This window comes from Phoca vitulina, unplaced genomic scaffold (assembly GCF_004348235.1).
Source record: "Phoca vitulina isolate PV1807 unplaced genomic scaffold, GSC_HSeal_1.0 scaffold21, whole genome shotgun sequence".
In the NCBI taxonomy this organism is placed as follows: Eukaryota; Metazoa; Chordata; class Mammalia; order Carnivora; family Phocidae; genus Phoca; species Phoca vitulina.
Window position 1 is genome coordinate 23,979,395 of NW_022589724.1, and position 20,373 is coordinate 23,999,767.

The following is a 20,373-nucleotide window of genomic DNA, read 5'->3' on the forward strand; positions in this document are numbered from 1 at the left end:
AGCCCCTTATTTTTACCTTCTTTCTAGAATGTAAGTTCTTCCTCAGCAAGGGCCTTGTAAATCTGCCTCCCACTGTCTCCCTGCACCCAGCACAGGTCTGACACATGAGGACACAGGATGAATGAAAGTAGAAATACAGTATGGATCAAAATTTACATTTTACATGAGAATCCAATGATGTCATCATTAGCGCTCTTTCTGATCAGAACTCTGCAAACTGTGGTAGCTGTTTGCTGGCCTTCTCTGAGTCTAGGAGTATTTTAGGGAATAATGTGGAGGCGTCTTAGTCTAGACAATGTCACTAATGACATCCCAGGCGTCTTGTGAAAACACAGTACGTTAGCAAACAATAAGGTGGTCTGTGACTCTAAACAGAGATGTTAAGAGAGAGTCCACTTGACAAAGCTAACATTTATCTTTCAAAGTCTAGGTGAAATTTTATAAGGGAAAAGCAAAAATGAATGTCGTAAGTTTTTTTAACAATACTATAAGAACTTTTCAAAAGGATTTTCAGACTAATAAAAATTTGTCTTTCACATCAAAAGGCAAGAATGAACAAGGGTAAGAAAAAGTTAATATGCTTCTGGTTCAATCCTTTAGTAGATGATAAAGAAAAACACCTCCATTTCAAAATGACAACAAATACTGAAACAGAGCCGTGCAGAGAACTATTCTGCTTGGAACATCCCACTTCGAAGCCTTCTCTCTTTTGTAGACCAAGAGTTAACTATATTTCTGTGTCAATGTAAAATTGAAATTGTAGGGGCGCCTGGGTGGCTCAGTCATTAAGCGTCTGCCTTCGGCTCAGGTCATGGTCCCAGGGTCCTAGGTTCGAGCCCTGCATCGGGCTCCCCGCTCGGCGGGAAGCCTGCTTCTCCCTCTGCCCCTCCCCCTGCTTGTGTTCCCTCTCTCACTGTGCCTCTCTCTGTCAAATAAATAAATAAAATCTTAAGAAAAATAAAAAAAAAATAAAAAAATAAATTGAAATTGTATCTGCCTCCATTTCTTAAGCATTCCTGCCATACCCAACACCATGCTTCAGGAGGCTGGTAAAGGTTGGTGGGTGATAGCAAATTTAAACAACAAAATACTAAGAAGCTCAGAAGGTCACTGGCTGTGAGGATGAACTTGACCAAAGGAGAACTTGATGAGCTAAGGACTTCACTCACTAAATAACAGGTCAGTATATTTTACTAGCTAAATCAAAGGACCTGACTGGCTGCTCTTCATTATGTCAAAAACTCACCCACCCAGCTACAAAAATTAGTAAAGAGGTGCCAGTTAATTCTTCTAAAACCAGATTCTCCATTTACAATTTTCTTAAACAGTGGGGACTTTCTGCCAGTGCAGGTAGCTTTCAAATGTCAAGTGGATCAGTAATAAAATGAAAAGCTGTAGAGAAACTTTAAAAGGGACATTTAAAAATGGGCTTTAAAAAAAATGGGCCTTAGCAGAGCACCGACTGGAACACACAGTGAAAAGACTCCTCTAGTTCAGCACATGAATAGTAATAGAAACCCTGCAGTGTTCATAAATAGTTATGACAATGATAATTACAAATAATGCAAGTCAAAATTCCAGATCAGTTACAAGTGCCTGTAACGATAGTCTGTCCATACCAAGCAAAAATATTTTAAAACCCTAAGGGTTTCCATTGACAAACCTATCTACCTAAACAAAGAAGACTTCTTTTGCTCAAATAGCTGCCACCTTCCAATTTTTTACAAATGAAAATCGGGAAGGGAGTGCCAGAGGGAAGGGCAACAGAGTACTTAAAAGTTGGAGCAGTCACCACATCTGGGTTTCATACTAAAATAGTTTAGGTTCTCAATTTATGATTACTATGAAATGGAAAGTTGTATGGTCGGTCTGGAAAAAAGAGGAGAGAGGTTAGAGGTTTGTGGGTAAGCAACAGAAGTGCACTGTCAGCCTATAAAAGGATTTCTGAAACCTTGTTCTTAGTGCAACTAACCCCTAACAAACCAGTAGTGAGAACTCTCGCCTCCACATGGCACATGTTGTTTAATCTCGCCTCTCACTTCAGTTAAAAAAGAGCAGAAAACAGACAAGTGGTGTTCTGCACTCCATCAGGCAAAAGCTGTTTGAAGAGAGGGCTGAGCACTCCACTGCTGTCCTGGACATGGGGTGAGGCAGGCCCCTTCTTGCAGAGACTGCGGGGGTCATGTGCAGGATAAACGTCTCTAGCCTGGCATCTCCTGCCACCACGTTCTTGAGTTCATGACTAAGTTCACGTGTCATAATGTGTATAAGTATTTCATGGCCAATTGTGAGCACTAACAGCCTTTTTTTTTTTTTTAATTTAAGGAAACATACTGTGTTTCCGTCTATGACGAGAGGATTTTCCTCTTTTCATTAATTACCCTCCAAAACAAGCCCACTCCACAATACAAAGTTCAAGATCACAAAATACACCGTCTTTACCAAGCTAACCTTAAATAAACATCTTTGCCAAACTGGAGAGCCTTCTGTTTCATGAGACCAGACTTAATAAAGCAATAGAAAGGGCTTCTCATTTTACAGAGCTTTTTGGATTAAGAAAATGGACAGTAATTTATGTAAATACATCAATCTCAAATGACTTCCCTAGTATGAAAAGGAATAAATAATGCAGATCACTGTGTTTTGGATGTGGCAAAGTCTCTGATGGAAATGGCAGGAATGTGTACACAAAGGTGGACATAAATAACTGTGTGTATGATAAACGTGGTTGCTGGAGATGGACACAGATAAATAGGTACACAATTGGAAAGAGATAACCGGAGACAGAGGGAAGGACATGGTTCAGCTGCACCTCAGTAACTTCAAAAAGGTTTCATGGTCTAAAAAAATCTGCGACAGCTGAATTTCTATTAAGAAGGTTTAAAAAGCTGGTTCCCGCTCCTCTTGGACAACCTGGAATAACACTATCTTTGAATACAATGAATGTGGCACAAAATGGGCACTATTGTGTAAAAAATTTAGGGTCAAAACACGAGGAAAAAACAGGATCCTAAAGGAAGATACATGCTTATTAAATATCTTTAAATATCTGAAGCTGTTTAAATGCTATTAGATTGGCACCTCGAACCCCCAAATACCTACTTTCCCCTGGGAAGGAGAGGCTATGCCTCTTCAATCATCCCTTAAATGTAAAGAGGTTTGACCCCCATGCAATGGATAAAAGTCACCCAAAAAATGAACAAAAGAGGTGTTTGGAAAAACCAGAACACCATTCATCCCAGCTAACGACTTGTTCATTATGAGTGATGATGGATAAAGACTTCTCATGCTGAGATGAAATCAAGATTTATATGCATTGTTTCCTCTCCCAACTTGTGGGAAGATCATCATCATTTAATTCTATCTCTGCGGCCAGTGATGGGCATCCAGAGAGCTGGTTATCAAACGGCGCAGTCAGCTGGCAAAAGCCGAAACGTGCAGTTGGCACATCTGGACAGAGCCGCCACAGCCGAGGGTGAACAATGACTCCTGGCAAGCATCCAAATTGCTTGCAGACGCTAGCAGGTCTCATCTACAACCGCCCCTACCAGCAGCTCTCTCTCTCTCTCTTTTTTATGAGAATCAGATTTTCATTGCTCCATTCAATTGCTCTCCTCTGCCATTTTTTACAGCTCTTATCGTTCCCCTGGAATATGGCCTTGAGACAGCTCATCCGTGTCCTTCACTGTGTTATCTCTTCTAACTTTTATTAAAACTTCAGCTTTCATCTGAAGATAGCTAATTAAATCTGGAACAGATTATATGCCTCTCCTTAAAAAGAACACAAAACTATTTTCTTCAACCTGAGTAATGCATTTTTTCCTTTCCAGAAGATGAAACTAAAGGTGTTAAAGAAGTCTCATTTATTTACAAAGCAATGATATTTGACATGTCATATAGAGGTTGATTTATGTTAAAGTTGTCTGTGGTATAACAAATCTTTGAGCTGTTTCTCAAAATAATTATTTCTCAATACTGGTAATATTTTTTCCCTCATATCCTTTAAATATCATAGCTAATACCATAAGTTTATTTTCTGTACAAATTTGGGTAATGAGGAATTAAAGATTAACAGGTATTTGTGCACATCAAGTGATTTATCTTTAAAAAAATTTTTTTTACAGTTGCCCTCATTTGGTAAAATTGAAAGTTGTTTTTCTTTTATTGCATACCCCGAACACTAACTGAAAGTTTCCCCCATGGAAAATTATGTGAAAACATGAAATTAAAAGCAGTCCTTCAAATTTAGGATTTGGCTTTTAAGACAGCTTTACACCAACTAATAGCTCAAATAGCTTTGTCTTAATCTATCACAAATTATTAATGATGGAGCTTCCATAATCAATAGGAACACATTCTTCTCACACATGCCACTGACCCAGTCCCTTTCTTGGGCCCAGGGGCAGTTTAAAAAAATCACTTTTTTTGCTGTAGATCTGCTAACCAAACCTTCTAGCAATGATATCTAAAACAATCTAGCCAGCCATCTCTCTCTCACACACACACGCGCACACACGCACACGTATGCACACACCAAGCACTTTTAAACTAACGGTTAAGCTTCTATTTCCAGGGTCTCACCTGAAATTTTCTGGGATCCTTTTCTTCGCTTCACTGCCTTAAGCAAGATTTCTTTCATGGTGACCTTTGTGTTGTCCACCTGAATAAGGGAGAATCCATGAGCAGCATTTCTGTAGGAAAAGATAAATATTAAATCATCACTAACATTCAACCAGAGGAATGTTATTGCGGTCTTCACTGTGTTTAATAAAGTTTATTGAGTGTACCTCAAAGTGCCAATTATTTAAAAACAGACTAACTTCTAATGAGAGAGAGAGAGAGAGAGGCATTCTGGTATAAACAGTTCTAAGTGAAAGAAAGGTCAGAGTTAGGGAATGTTTTTCTGATTTACCTCAAATTGGATCTAATTGGTCTGTGTGGGTCACTAGTACTGTGGGTGACTCATGTTGGCTCCCAAGCCAAATCCCGGAGCGAGGACTGACAACAGACTTGGCTTGTGTCAGCAGATGTCACTGCAGGCAGGTACCACCATCACATTAAAGCTCAGGGAGCCCTAGAGGAAAACTGTCATGGGGTGAGGATGGGGGGAGCCGGGAGGTGGAGGGGAAAATACAATAGCCCAACTCAATTTAGAATAAGGAAAAAAAGGCTCTTCCTAACTGGCTAGTAAGTCAATAAATATATGAATTTTAAACGTCCGGTCTGTATATACTTCAGTAGGAATGTTTTAATTTATTTAGTCCTAGAAGCTCAAACAAAATATGAAATGAAGCCTAAATAATTACAAGACAAAATACTGACACTACCTGTAAGCTTCTAGTCAGTCAAATTTGGAGGGAGTGGTTCATTTAGATAGGAAAAAACTGGTAGGGAACAAGTACCCTAAAAACAGAAGCCCATCCCTGGGTGAGGTGTAACTTCACTAAGACTGTTAATTGCAATAGCAAGTATCACAAACACTACTCACTATGCTCAGGCAGCAGAACAAAACAGGCCAATTCCAAGCAGCTCATCTAACAAATGGGACCCAAGTTTCCAACTATGGAACACGGGAATTACCACAAGGAGTTTGGTCGCATTCCCATTTCCTCATAAGAATCTCAAAGGAGAACACACAGCCAAAAAATATGGCAGAACTTCATACCGACAAGAAATCCGAAAGAAAAGCCAAGCCTCAAGCTAAGCCATGGAAAAGCTTCCCCGTGGTAGGACAGGCTGAGAAGAGGCCTTAAACCTCTTTGGGACCTAGTTTGGACCCAACCAGGTGGCTGGCTTTCCACAGGAGCTGGGGGCCGATCTCAAAACCAAGGACCCAATTTGCTTCCCTAATACAAAGACATCTCCACACCCCTCCTCTTCATACAGCTTGCTGTTTAATCCTTGACATTCCATTTGTTAAAAAGCAAAAGCCGACGCTGGTCTAGCCAGCACGATCATCCATTTTAACTTGGTCAAGTTCTTGCTATTGAACAGCAGGCCTGAGAACTGTCAAGCTAATTTTACTGAACACTCTGTTACTGAATCATGCCTGAGCTCCAGCCATTCTTTACCTCAGAAGCTGGACCCCATCCCAGAACAATCTTTAAAAGTTTATTTTACTGATCAAAGCAAAATAAGAAATAGCTCTTTTTTAAAAAACTATATTTAGGGAGCGATGCAGTAAGTGATACTTTGGCAAGAGGACTGAAATGTAAAGTGCCTTGTGCATTTATAAACTTGGGGGTATTTGCTCTGGCGCTAGGCCAGCGTGTGTTTGGAACAAACGCCAATCATCCGCATTCAGGCTTGTCTTCCCCTGCTCTCTCCTCGGAAGTCAGTATGCGCTCCATCTGTGACAATATGTTGGGCGATGGGTGAATGGGGCCTAAAAGGGAACACAAGTTCTCGGGTACGCACAAACTAGTACCAGTCTAGATCTCACGAACTCCCATCTACCTGGGTTCCACCTGAACTATTTTAGATTTGAGTCTGCTTATAAATTGCTTACATTCTCTTCTAATCTGCTGGCTGACAGCACTATTTCAAACCAATACGTTTATCTTTTTTAGCAAAGGCAGACTAGAAGCTCAAAAGGAAGCCTTGCGTTTGGACTAACTTCCATAAATTAAAAGTGTCCTTTTAAAAGATTTTTGAACAGAAGAAAATCCCTAGTCTGTATTTTTCTGTCATTTTACCAAAACGTACCTGGGTGACAAGGTTAAAGCAAGCAGAGGAAATCCCTGGCACTTATCATCCACAGGCATTACTGATAAATTGTGTGGTGGAGGAATAAAGGATTACCTTCTGTATTTTTTCATTACACTTTTCTTTTGTTACAGAATACATAAATCCATTGTGGCACAATGTAATATGTATCACCATGCTACACCTGCGGACGCTTCCGAGCGGCTGCCATGTCTGTGCAGTCAGGAATGATAAGTGAACCACCCGTGAATGTTAACGATAGTGATCATTCTGAGGTAACTCGGCTCTCCATCTTCCTTTACAGCCTCCGTGCTGAAGCCAGGGTGGCAAGGTTCAGGAGAGGAAAATGAAAACAACAGTGAAGGGAAGGGGCACGCACAGCGCTCAGAACGTGCCTTCACGAGTGTGCGGTATCTTACTCTGGGGCTCCATTTCGGTAAAATCGTGCACATTAAAAGGAGAAGGAGGTTGTGACCCACATATTGCACACTCAACCAGACCTAATGAAAGCTTCCTTAGGTCAGTCTCCCACTCCATCGCTTCTCTCCCTCCAGACAAACGCCAACTTTGGATCTTGCTCCAAGTCTACAGCACTTAAGGGGGCACAGAATCGAAGTGGTTCTCAGAAGACATCTAGGTGCAACTATTAAGTTATGCTCCCATTTAATAAATGGATATGGAGACTTGCTCCCACAATTTTCAGCTTGACTTCCAAACATTCTAGGTTTTATGCCTCATTTCTTTATATCCAGGAATTTTTATGGGCTTTCTAGAAAGTCTATTGAAATACATCTTTCAGAGCTGCTTTTTATTTAGTGCTGGGCACTGGGTGTGCGACCGAGGAGACACTGATCTCGGGGGAAATGCCGGCAGCAGGTAGGTAGGGCACTCGCTAGTCCTGCCTCCCTTCTGTGCGGCCCTGCATTCCAGTCTCTGAGGTGTGGCCTGTGCTGAGGGTGATTAGCCCTCAGACAGACAGGCCGATGGAGAGACAGATGGACTCGGCTCAGAACCTGCTCGTCCTCCTGCTCCCCTCGTGGACAGACAGCGTGTCTCCCACCACAGCAGGGCACTCGGGGGGCCCTGAGCAAAGCAGCTGCCCTCCACAGCTCCTTGCGCTGCCTGTGCCGGGTCTAGGATGCAGCGCCACTTCAGAGCTGACTAAATGCTGCCCGGAGTGCTTCAGTCAATTCAAAGTTAGGTCCTGTCAAGTCTTGTAACCACTGAAAAACGTATGGGCATTTTAAAAAGAGATTACTCACTTGAGGAATTCAGCTCTGTCCCAGTGCAAAGCCACTCAGCTACCAGAGGGAAGTTTTTATACCCACATTAACCTAACACGATGAGCATTTCTCTGCTAAATATTAAACCAGAGGTGATGGGCCACAGGTCCTTATCTGAAAAGCTTAGAGTCTATTTATAGGGACAACACTGGAAGCAGAACCCAAGTTGGGAGGCAACATACTGGAGAGGAAAACACATGGACTGCGAGTTATATACACTTTGGTTCACATTCTGGTTCCATGGCTAACCAAAATGTTGCCTTAACATGTGGGAACCTCAGCTACATCCATGAAATGAGGAGGCCGCTTCCCTACAGAATTGTCAGAGAGGATACCATAGACAATGAATGCCAAGCACCTGGCATTAAGGTTGACAAATAGTAAAAGGAGCTTAGAAATGTTAGTGCTCTTGTGTTCCCCTTGTCCTAAGTCATCACTCTAAGAGAAGAGGCCCCATTCACCCCCTCTCCCCTACCCCATGAGCAGACATTGCTTAGTTGGGGGAATGGATCCCAGCCATTGCTTATAATTGGTAACACAGTGCCATTAAAATGTGTAATCCGCTGGACATGGTAGCAATAGTCAGGGGCACTACAAGCAAGCAACTTCTGGCCAAGGCATCAAGCCTCCTCTGAAGCTCATAGAAGAGCACTCAGGGCTCCATTTTCAAGGCTTTCATTTTTGAGAGAGTAAGCCAGAGAAGTGGGTATACTGCACCTCAGCTTAACTCACTGGCTTTGGATGGGGATGAGGGAAGTCAAAAATCATGGTGGTGGTGCAGAGAAATTCAATGAGACTTATTAAGAGCTTTCTGAGCTGCACAGTACAAGTTATTATTCAACAATTACAACAGTGATAATAGCAACTACTATCTACTGAACATTTACTATGTGCCAGGTGCTATGTTAAGCTTTTAAAATCTGTATTAACTCATTCAATCCTAAAATAGGTGCTATTATTATATCCATTTTACAGAATCCGAGGCTGGAGGCATTAGGGAATTTATCTGAAGTCACTCTATTAAAGATCTATTAAAGATCTCAATTTTGAATTCAGAAATCAACAATATGGTCCCTAAACCAAGGAGCACAGTCCAGCGGGAGAGAAAGACAAAGACGCAAACAAAGAATTACAGTGCTATGCGGTAAGTACAAAGATGGAAGCCAGCTCTGAGTCCTACCAAACACAGAGGCACTTAGCCAAGCCGGGGAAGGGTAAGGGGATCAGAGAGCTTCTTAATGAAGATGTCTCAAAACACAGTGATCATTTAGCTCTATATCATGCTAAGAAAGATGGTGGTGACCAGAAGGCAGCAAAGCACAGCAAGCTCTAGAGTAGAACCTGCTTTGAAGTCCCAGCTCTACCTTCCTGGGATAAATGATACAATCTCTCTCTCTCTCTAGCTGCCAGTTTCCTCATCTACAAAATGGGGATAATTCTTAGAGTAGAAGATTATTGTGACGGCTAAATACTTGTAGTTAACATAATACCTGTTATATAATAAATGCTTAATATAATAACCATGGCTTTTCTACATACAAGGAAGTGATAAAAGATATGATGACAACTGTCAACATTTATTGAGCACTTAATCCTCCCAGAAAAGGTAGGTGCTATTATCAGTCCCATTTTATAATGGAGAAGATTGAGGTTGAGCAAGGTTAGGACACCCTGCCGGAGTTACGCAGCTAAGTGAAGGAGCCAGGAGTTGAACCCAGGGCAGCCAGACACCAAAGCCTGAGTTTTAAACCTCTCTATAGCCCAGAAGGTAGCCTTGAGGACTCACGGGAAGAAGAGACTTCCAGAGAGCACATCCTCTGGATAGGAACTACTGACCAATCTGTGGCAAAGGCTCAACTTCCACTGTAACATTCAGTTTGATTATAAATGCCCCAACTCTTAGACTGACCATATGAACTACAAGATCCCCCCCCCTTTTAAAGATTTTATTTATTTTTGCGACAGATAGAGAGAGAGAGCACAAGCAGGGGGAGCAGCAGGCAGAGGGAGAGGGAGAGGCAGGCTCCCGGCGGAGCAGGGAGCCCGATGCGGGGCTCGATCCCAGGACCCCGGGATCATGACCTGAGCCGAAGGCAGATGCTTAACTGACTGAGCCACCCAGGTGCCCCACGAGATCCCTTTTTAAAAGCCCTTGGAGAATGTCATGGTTTCTTGAGCCACAGTCTCAGTTTGTGGAAGTGGGAAAAGGCTGTCAAGAGTAGCACTCGATTCTCCACTTCTGACCAGGTCATAACAGGGATGAGGACACACTCCTCCAGTTCCCAGCCTGCGCTGGTCCCAATTCCATGCATGTTCATTCTCTAGCACTTTAAAGTAGAAAATGAAAATATATGAGCAAGAGAAAGCCTTGTAATAACTGCAGCATGCCTGCTTTAAAGCAAGTCCTTCGGGTATTACTTTATCCATAAAGAGAGTTTACACTAGTGTGAATGCCACATTTTGTTTCCCCTTGCACTGACAAAAAAATTTTTTTAAAGATCAAAGCATATCGTGTGAGTATGTGATGTTTGACATTGGACAAAGTACTCTTTTTCAAAACAGACATTTTCCAAAAACATAACTCGCTAGACTAATGGGCAGTGAGAAGCCAAAATGACTGCCCTCCGCCTTCTCCTTGTGTATCTTTGCCAGAGTCCTTGGGACTTGCCAAATCCGGTCATGCCTGCTTAGCTTGCTCGACTGATTGTGCCAGAAAAGAAAATAAGACACAGATGTATTTGAGCTCTTTGAGATGCCAGTAAGAGAGACAGCTAATGGCTTCATTTCGACCCTCCCCTTCCAGCTGGGCACAGGTGGGGGATAATGAGGTCCCTCTCCCTAATCAAACTCAATTATTTACTACTCTATATAACCGCAAAGACATTCACATTCAGTTCAGAATATAAAACACACCGTGGGCTACTTCCAACCACTGCCACTGGGTATTTATAACAAACTCAAGTGGCTAACAGTTTGCCTTGGCAGGAGTTTAAGTGTGTAAAGTTTTGCAAACTGTTTCTGTTCAAATATGTCCTGCTGAAATGGGGTCCCAGGCGGGGTTCCATAACTGTCAGGTCAGTGAACTGCATAACATCTGAGAATGTATTCACCATGCAGTGCAGACAGGATCTGGAAATCAAACGCTTCGTTCTATTGCAACCTTCTGAGAAGCATCACAGTTTTTTCAACAGCAAGACTGACATTGTATTAATAAACATTACAAGCCACTAGCCTGACATGTACATAGCAGCAGCTGACAGACTCCAACATAAGCTGAGGGGAGAACAGAGGAAATCAAAATGAGACATAGTAACTAAACATGGCCAAAGGGGGTGGATCATGAAACAAATCACATTAATGTCAGAAAGATGAGCCCTAAACTTTTAAGATATATAGCAACTAAAGCAACAATCTGGTATAATTTTTGGATACCAAAGTAAGTTGATGGCTATCTAAAATGTGTGCTTTTATTGTAGGAACAAAGCGTATCCTGGCACAATTTCAACAGACATTCCAGTGAGCAAAACATACATATTTAGCTTGTCTGACCTTTAAATTCTTAGAAGTATGCAATTAATGCTTTCCATCTTTATTACTTGCTCCAATATTTCTGTCACTTTAAACAGACACAAAGAAAAATTTTCTCTTTTCTCTAGACAGTAGCTGTTGCCAAAAAGGAAATCAAGTCAGATTTACAAATACAAAATTAAACAGGCTGCATATGTTACATTTCTGTACATGAGGACAATCTGGACAATGAAAATGTTTGCTAATACAACAGAATGAAAAGAAACAACACACAGTTGGTCTTCTATGACTCGAGCAAACAATAAATAAGATAATTTATACCCATATTGTCAGGACTGGTTACAAAGAATATAGGCATCTTTTTTTTTTTTCCTTATCCTATTTTAGCTCTGCCCTTTACCAAACTGTATGACCTTGAGCAAGTAACTACCTGTCTCCGATCCTTAGCTCATATATTATAAAAATGAGTTTGTTATAAGGAATAAATGAGATAATGGCTACTAGGGGCACCAAACTGAGTGAGTGTGCAAAAATGCTCATTTCTTTTTTTTCCCCTCCTCTCCAGACCACAAAGCAGTATCACATAAGAGTAGGAAAGGCTTCAAACTGATGATATCCTTTCAAAAAGGTCTGGTCACCTGGGGTGTACTCTGGAGATCTTATCAAGAGGGTATACTAAAACTACCAACCCTTTTGAAAAGCCCTCATACAGCCAAGAGCAATGAATCTGCACACCTCTTAAAAAGCAGCTAACCTTTCCCTTTATACAGAGCCAAGAGAAGCCACAGCAGTCTCTGGGAACTCTCTGGGCCACAAGGCCCAAGGCAGCCTGGCTACTAGTGGAAGACCCTCTACCGACTACCCAGTGGTCCCCTTCCCAAACAGCAAAATCCTAGCTGGATTCTATTTGCTCTGCTCTGTAGCTATTGGTTAGAAACATTCCTTCCCCATGTCCACCTGATATAACAAACATTTTAAGTAAAACACATGTATAGGAGGGCGGTTTAACTGTTCTTACTGACTTCTGATTTAGGGGGATTCTGTCCATCTTACTGGTTTGGACTTTTCTTCTCTTTCTAAAACCCTTCTTCCGGATCCAGAGTAGGATCTCGGTGTGAAATGCTAATGGCGACACATCTAATGACACCATCACAGCTGCTGTTGTCAGTGCCATTTGTAAACTCAGTTCAGTTCCACAAGTTCTAACTAAATTGGCCCTGTACTGGGGAATGGGAGACGAGGGACAGAGCAGGCTCCTCCCCTGTGCACTCCAAGATCTCATCCTCCCTTGTCCTACCACGTCTAAAGGCCCAGCACGCCTTGGCTTGGTCACTGCTAGCAAGGAGCACTTCTTTAGATATTGGGAACCACCTGAGATCCAGCTATTTAGTTCTGGGAGCCAACCAGACTCCCCCATACTTCTGCCTCCTACTTAACCAGACTCCCCCATACTTCTGCCTCCTACTTAACCAGACTCCCCCATACTTCTGCCTCCCACTTAACCAGACTCCCCCATACTTCTGCCTCCTACTTCTCCCCTTCCACACTCCTTATATCCAAACAACTTCAATGCTTAGGCTCACAGCAGCTAGCAGTCAGCAAGTTAGAGACTCCTGTTTATATATACATTGGATCTGGCCAAAATCAATCACGAACAATGGGTATCTTAGAAATCCACTTGCCTGTCTGTTAAAGGAGAGAGTTTCCCTTAGCAAGCTCCTAATTTGCAAGTTGTTAGCGTAATCCATTCTCCCTCCCCAAACAACTCTGTGTCTGGGAGTTTCCTGGGACCAAGGGCCTGGGAAGAGAAGGCTGGTCCCGCCGACTCAGTAAGAACATCAGAAGTCACCCAGCTTCACATTCTTCTCCACAGAACACTTCCCCAACTGGGGACTCATTTAAGTTAACTAGCTCCTCTTTTAAAATTTTTTTTTTTTTCACAGAGAGAGAGCACCCATGCACATGAGAGCGGGGGGCGGGGGAGGTGGAGGGGCAGAGGAAGAGGGAGAGGGAGAAAGAGAATCCCAAGCAGGCTCCACACCCAGCACGTAGCCTGAGGAGGGGCTCGATCTCACACGACCCCGAGATCATGACCTCAGCCAAAATCAAGAGTTGGATGCTCAACGGACCGAGCCACACCCAGGCGGCCCTTCCTCTTTTTAAACATACATAATTCTATAACTTAAAAAGTCACTACCTTGAATAATGGAACAAAGTGAAAGTTTAAATTTTCTATTGTAAGAAGAAACATAGCTCTATTTTCTAATTTTTCTAGGATGGACATGTGTTCATTATGTAATAACCCAAAGAAAAGTTAAATCCCATACACACCTTAGTGTGAATTATTCAGACCAATAAATCTCTCACAGAAATAACAAAAATAGCAACTATGTAACACTGCCTACACACCAGGGTCTGAGCTAACATCTTCATAACAGCATTTCCTACCTTAGGTTCAACAGCCCCCAAGATCAACAGATGAATTCACAGGCTAAGTTTTAGAATTTAAAAGTTTTGCTTTTAGTTTAATGAAAATCATGAAAACACACACACACACACGTATCATAAACATATGATGTATATTTAGAAAAGCAAAATTATATATAGATTATATATATATATATGTAATAACTTATATAAGCAACAGATTGATACATAGAGATGCAGGCCACTCCTAGACTTCCATGTTCCCCATTCTCTACCCAGCTGGAGGAGCCCTGAATCACTGCTTAGAGGAGAAATACCCAGGAGAGCAACTGGACCCTCATCAGATGGATCTAAACAAGAAATAAACTTACTAGAATAAGCCAGGGTCAACAAATCTACCCCATGCCCGTTCACGGATGTATTGCTGTCTATGGCTACTTTCTTGCTTCTATGGCAGAGTTGAGTTACAGAGATGTATGGCCCACAAGCCTAAAATATTTACTACTTGGCCCTTTATAGAAGAAGTCTGCCAACTTGCTGGATAAGCTGGTGAGATTTGGGGGTTCTGTGTTCCAGCAGCTAGAGTTATTTAACATCACTAATAGATTCAGTAAAAGCCAAATGACATCACTGCAAGTCACATGCAAAAACAGTTCGTTGAATAGAGAAAAGTGAGGGGAGAAGTGGGCACAAGGCTCTCTCTATGGAACTCTTGTTTGCTGAACTCTGAAGAATTCATGCTCTGAGTGCCCCAGTCACACTATGCGCAGCTATCGATCAGGCAGAGAGCCCACCTATGTACAGACCAACTGACAACAGCAGAAGGTAGGGTGACCAATTATCCTGGTTCACCAGGGGCTGAGGGGGATGCTCCTGGGTATAGGACTTTGAATTTCAAAACAGGGCAAGTCCTGGGCAAACTGACATAAATCGGTTATCGTTGCAGAAATGTTATTTTTCCAGTAAAGCACATTTAAAATTGGAGGGAAGGATGCACTATAAATCAACTGGCTCATTAAAATAATGGACTAGTAGTTAAAAATATACTCACTGTTTAAAAGGACAAATATTAATATGGTAGTCAATGTTTCACATGAAAATCAAAAAACTCAAGTTGACAAGTAAAACATTTAACACCCATTAAATCCAACATCAGTGACTTTAATCTGAGCAAAACATCCTCTGTTGCGTTTAAGTTGTTAATTTGTATTTTATTAATGTTATAGTTTTATTTGTATTTAATTTGTAATTTGTTTGGATTGCATAAAGACATGGAATTTATAGCTAGAATTTTTAAGTGTATTTAAGTAACTTTATAATAAAACAAATCTGGGCAAACATTGAGGCTTCAGGAGAATTAATTTTCCTTTAAAAGAGGTCTGTACATTACTTACATTTAAGAACATTCCTCACGACAATTCCATGAGGTAGTTATCATTCCCCTCATTTTACAGATATAGCAGCTGAGACTATGGTCATGTAGCAAGTCGCTAGTGCAACTGAAACTTGAACCCAGGTTAGCCGAAGCTCAAAGTCTGTGCAGCCTCGCTTGGAGTGGGGAAAGATGGTATATGGGAGGTGTGAGGGGTGAGGTGGGTGGTGTGAGGGCCACGGAAAGCCAGAAGGCAAGCTGGGGGCTTCATGGTATTCAAAAAGCAGGAACAAGGAGCTAGGTGGGCTCAGAAAGTGAAGTAGGACAGGAAGTTTGGTCAGGGGCCCTCCAATGCAGCCCAAAGACACCTGAAGATTCATCCATTCCTTCTCTACGAAGCCCTGCTGGCTGCCAAGGATATAGAGATAAATAAGACCATGTGCACCCTCTCTTCAAGGAGTCTATAGTCTTGCTACTATCTCTTAAAGGATGTCTGCCCGTAAGAGGGCTGATTTGAAGTCTACAGATCTCCAATGTCCTGCCAATGTCTACCCCTACCCCTACCCCTAACTCAGCAGAAGTTGTCCCAATAACTTTTCGGTCCAGTGGAGCAATGTCTACCCACACTCTGCCCCTCTCTGCTAGAAAACAGAAAGGAGGGGAAGAAGAAAAATGCAGAAGCAGCAAAGAGTTCTATTCAGTTCATTCAAGAAATATTTGTGGTGTACCTACCACAGTAATGGAGCTATGCTGGGTGTTGTGGGGCATAACTGATCCAGTTCTTGCCCTCAAAGGGTTTCTAGTCGTAACCACAATAACTGCAATAAACACTCAAGACAATGCTTACCTAAGCCAGGCACTGTTCTAAATGCTTTACATAGATCAACTCATTGAATCCTCATCATGGCTCTATAAGGTAGGTATTATTATTATCCTCATTTGACTGGGCCACAAAAAAAGTTAAGCAATTCATCCAAGATTACACACACACACGAGTAAGGGTAAGGTCAGGAATGGCACCCAAGCATTCTGGCTCCAGAGGCCCCCATGCTCTTACCTACTACACTGTAACATATAGTAGCTGAATGTTGGCCTTAAGACAGTGGGATTTAATTGAATGATGAGACCACCACTAGATTCCACCACCGTCCCAACCCTCAGCAGGGTGTTGCAAAGAGCATAGACTTTGCAGTCAGGCATGGGGGCAAATCCAGGCCTGAGAGCAATACTTGTCAGCCTCAGTTTTCATGTCTCTAAAATGGTCATAATAAAAACCAGGCTATTTTCAGATTAAATGGAATAACATATACACAACTTTCAATTAGTAAATACTAATTCACTGCTTACTGTCAAAACCTAGCTCCCTCTTCCTGGTTCAGTTCAGTGTCTTCCCAGACACCCCCTGCCCATCCTCCTCTGGGAGAGAGATGCAAGGAAGAAAGGGATTAATGAAGAAAAGGACCAACAGCTTTACTTATTTTGCTGGGACTTCACTCTCCGAAACTTTGGACACATCCCTGGTGACTCCTGAAGGTCTGCTCTGTCCTGCATTTGCAGGAGAGGCTTTTCTAACTTAGAATATAGACCAGCAAGGTGAATGGAAGGTTGCTGAAGCAAGAAAATACACATGGGGCAAATGGTCAGTAATCTGTACTATTTCATCAGACAACTGAGAAAAAGAAGAAACAGAAATTTTATTGACATTTTTTTTTTCCTAAACGCTCACACATAAAGATTTTACTTTACCTCGTGTTTTCAGAAACACTCCAGACATGTTGAATAAGCTCTGTTGAACTTTAAAATAGAAAAACGATTGACTGGGGGGTGTGTGTTTGGGAGTGGAAGTGCAGGGATGGGAGTATTCAGGAAAAAATAAGAGTATTCAGTTCAAAGCAGTTGTTGTTACTCTCTGCCTTTCCTCCTCTCTCTCCTCCCATTCTCCAAAAGTTGGGGTTCATATGGAGACCCTGTATAGACTTTAGAGGCTTCTCCCGGGAAGGTATGTCCTGCCTACCGCTAGCCCCATTCTGTTGAAAACCAATGATTTAAAAGCTCTTGCTTTAAAAAGGACATTTAGTTCAAAAGAATGTGATGGTCATATGTTAATATTTATGTAGTAAAAATTAGGCACTAATGAGAACTCTCTTAATCATTTATAAACAAACAAAAATGCAAGTGGAGACTACTGAAATACCCCTGTATACATCTTTTAAAATAAAAAGAAAAAAAGTCCTACTCATAGTTTGTGACGGTAAGACTTTGAAAAGATACCTTTATGAATTCTATCGGTAGCATTGTAAATTGGAACATCTTTCAGAAGGCTACATGTCAATACAAAGTGAAAGCCTAAAGATGGTTCTACTCTGACCAATACTACTACCCAAAGGAAATTGTCCAAAGGAAGTTATTCAGAAGAAATAAAAGGGATATGGATAAGGACTATTATTATAGAATCACTTATTAACCAAAGCAAGAAAACAATCTAAACATCCCATGGTAGGCTTCCAATGCAGCCTGGACCTTTTTCTGTTGTACTGCTCATCACATTTTAATGATTTGACAAACCGTCTCCCTACTAGATAGTAAGCCCCATGAGCACAGGGTTGGTCTAGATTCTTGGCACGTTATAAATGTAGATTATAGGAACTAAGAACAGATATCAAATATTTGTAATTTTAAGTAAAAATAACAGAATATTTACACTAGAATGGGAACTGTAATATATATACATGGAAATGATGATACAAAAATGAAAATAGTTTTATTAGGAAGGAGGAATCATTGCATAAGTTTTCAATTACTTTCAATATTCTTCAGTGTCGTTGTTTTAGCCCCTCCAAAACATAAAAAGAGGGAAAATATTTACTGTTACATATACCAAACAAGACTTCATAGTAGGGATGAAACAGTAAGTACAAAAACTTGGAGTCATTGCCCCCAGCTCCCCCTTCCCCCCAATACTCAGGTATTCTTTCTCTGTTCAAGGGTAGAAAGACACAAAATACTCCTATATCATAGGCGGCATAATCCTATTTTCAGTAAAAATCTGAAACAAAGGCAATATGTTTTATTATATTTTATTTTTTTTAAAGATTTTATTTATTTATTTGACAGAGAGAGACACAGCGAGAGAGGGAACACAAGCAGGGGGAGTGGGAGAGGGAGAAGCAGGCTTCCCGCAGAGCAGGGAGCCTGATGCGGGGCTCGATCCCAAGACGCCGGGATCATGACCTGAGCCTGAAGGCAGACGCTCAACGACTGAGCCACCCAGGCGCCCCTAGGTGCCCCTAAAGGCAATATGTTTTAAAGAGACAAGGGAAAAATCCTCTAAAGCAATCCCTCCTGTGGATAGTGAATTTGCTGGTTACTAACAGCAGGGGGTGCCAAAAGGATCACTATTGTTCCCGGGAGAGGGTCCAGGAGAGGGCCAGTCTCAGTACAGGTTAGCAAAGCTTAAGCTGTGCTTAGAAAACGCCACAGGCTTTCCTCTAACAACTGGGACCTCTGGGTAAAACTCAATCTAGAGACTTGAATAAACAAAAATTATATTTTTATTTTCATTAACTTCTGATATTTAGCATTTCCTTGAACTATAAATGTAGTCAACAAATCACAGTAGTATTAGCAGTACTGGTAACTCTGTCATGAACAGAAAAAACAGATGATACAGCACATTACAGTTGTTGCAGACTTCTCAAATATCATTTATACTCATCACTACTTTGAAGTGAAGTGAGAGACTTCAGGAATTAGACCTGCTGCTAGATCTTGGTATTTAAAAAGCCATACATATTACTATACCACAAATTTGTTTAATAATTTCCGAAGTATTTAAATATAATGGAATTCTTCTATATTCTTGTGGATTTTATTTTCTGCATTTACAAACACTTTTTTCTGGAAAGGGCTTATAATTTATAGGTTTTACCAGACTGTCAAAAGCACAGGAAAATTTATCCCTTATCAGTCTAAAGGAAGGCAACTGAGAGGAAAAATCAAATTCGATTTGAACAAAGTTGGAGAAGAAAAGAAGCATTTTAAGTCACAAGACAAAAGTGGCTGCAATGCACATTTTCATATACTTTGGAGTCCATGAAGAGAAAGAGGGAAACCCAGAATTTTTGCTTCACAGGCTCCAAAGTACCCCACCCAGTATGTCCAAAGGCCTGGTTCACAGATATCATGTTCAGAGATCTACCTAATGCAATTTGTCACTGCAAAGCAGTCTGCATTTAATCTAGGCGCAGAAGCATGAAATATAATGCAAATGGTGTCCCCAACATCTCCCTGGAAGAAGTCACTACAGATGGACATCCAGATACCCAGTATCATTCATACGATGAGCAAAACCAAAAACAAGTCCAAAATCCTAGAAGGCAGAGATGAGATACTGAGATCTGTAAAAGGTCAATACTCACATTCGAACAAAGAGTGACTCTTTGGATGTCAGACCAGGAGATGAATACTTTTCAACCAGGGCCAAGGTACTGAAGCCGAACTTATGAATGGGCTCGTTGGAATCCAGTGGGGGGAAGTCTGTGTCAACCTCCCCATCATCCTCAGCAATATGCAGGCAGTAGGCACTGACATTGTCACTAAAAAGAAAACCGAAAAGGTGAGTGAATACCAAGATGAAGGAGAGATGAGGAGACTAGAGGCTTTGGTATATACAGCAAGCAAACGGGACACTGCTGTTGTTTTGTTTTTTTTTTTTTACCTGAAAGCCTGGTGATACAGTTAGATTTCCCCCAAATCCTACTTCATTTGATAGAGAGAAAACATGGCAATACAAAGGGGGAGAACAACAATGTGAAATGAGGGCCTTTCCAGTACTCTATTCTTTCAACAAATATTTACTGAGCCATCTGTTATAGATAAGATGCAGAACTTAACCCCTTAAATCAAAGATGATATTTAGTATTATCCCTCAAGGAAGCTTACAGTATAGCAAGGGGAAAAAGTAAGTACTACTTTTTAGTTAGCTAAATATAAGTATACATAAAATAAATATCATAAAAGAGACACAAACAAAATACAAAGGAGAAAAAACTATTGGTG

The 20,373-nt window shown here is 41.3% G+C and overlaps 1 protein-coding gene across 6 annotated transcripts in view; it reads right to left on the reverse strand.

Moving 5' to 3' along the window:
• The window catches only part of MAPKAP1 (MAPK associated protein 1), a 236,231-nt gene that overhangs the window by 92,115 nt on the left and 123,743 nt on the right, over positions 1-20,373 (reverse strand). For all 6 annotated transcript variants that reach the window (XM_032418388.1, XM_032418389.1, XM_032418387.1 and 3 more), the window contains 2 exons: positions 19,734-19,910; positions 4,582-4,691 (listed from right to left, as the gene is read on the reverse strand). In XM_032418388.1, coding sequence (XP_032274279.1) covers positions 4,582-4,691; positions 19,734-19,910 — 287 coding nt within the window. The remainder of the gene's footprint in view (positions 1-4,581; positions 4,692-19,733; positions 19,911-20,373) is intronic.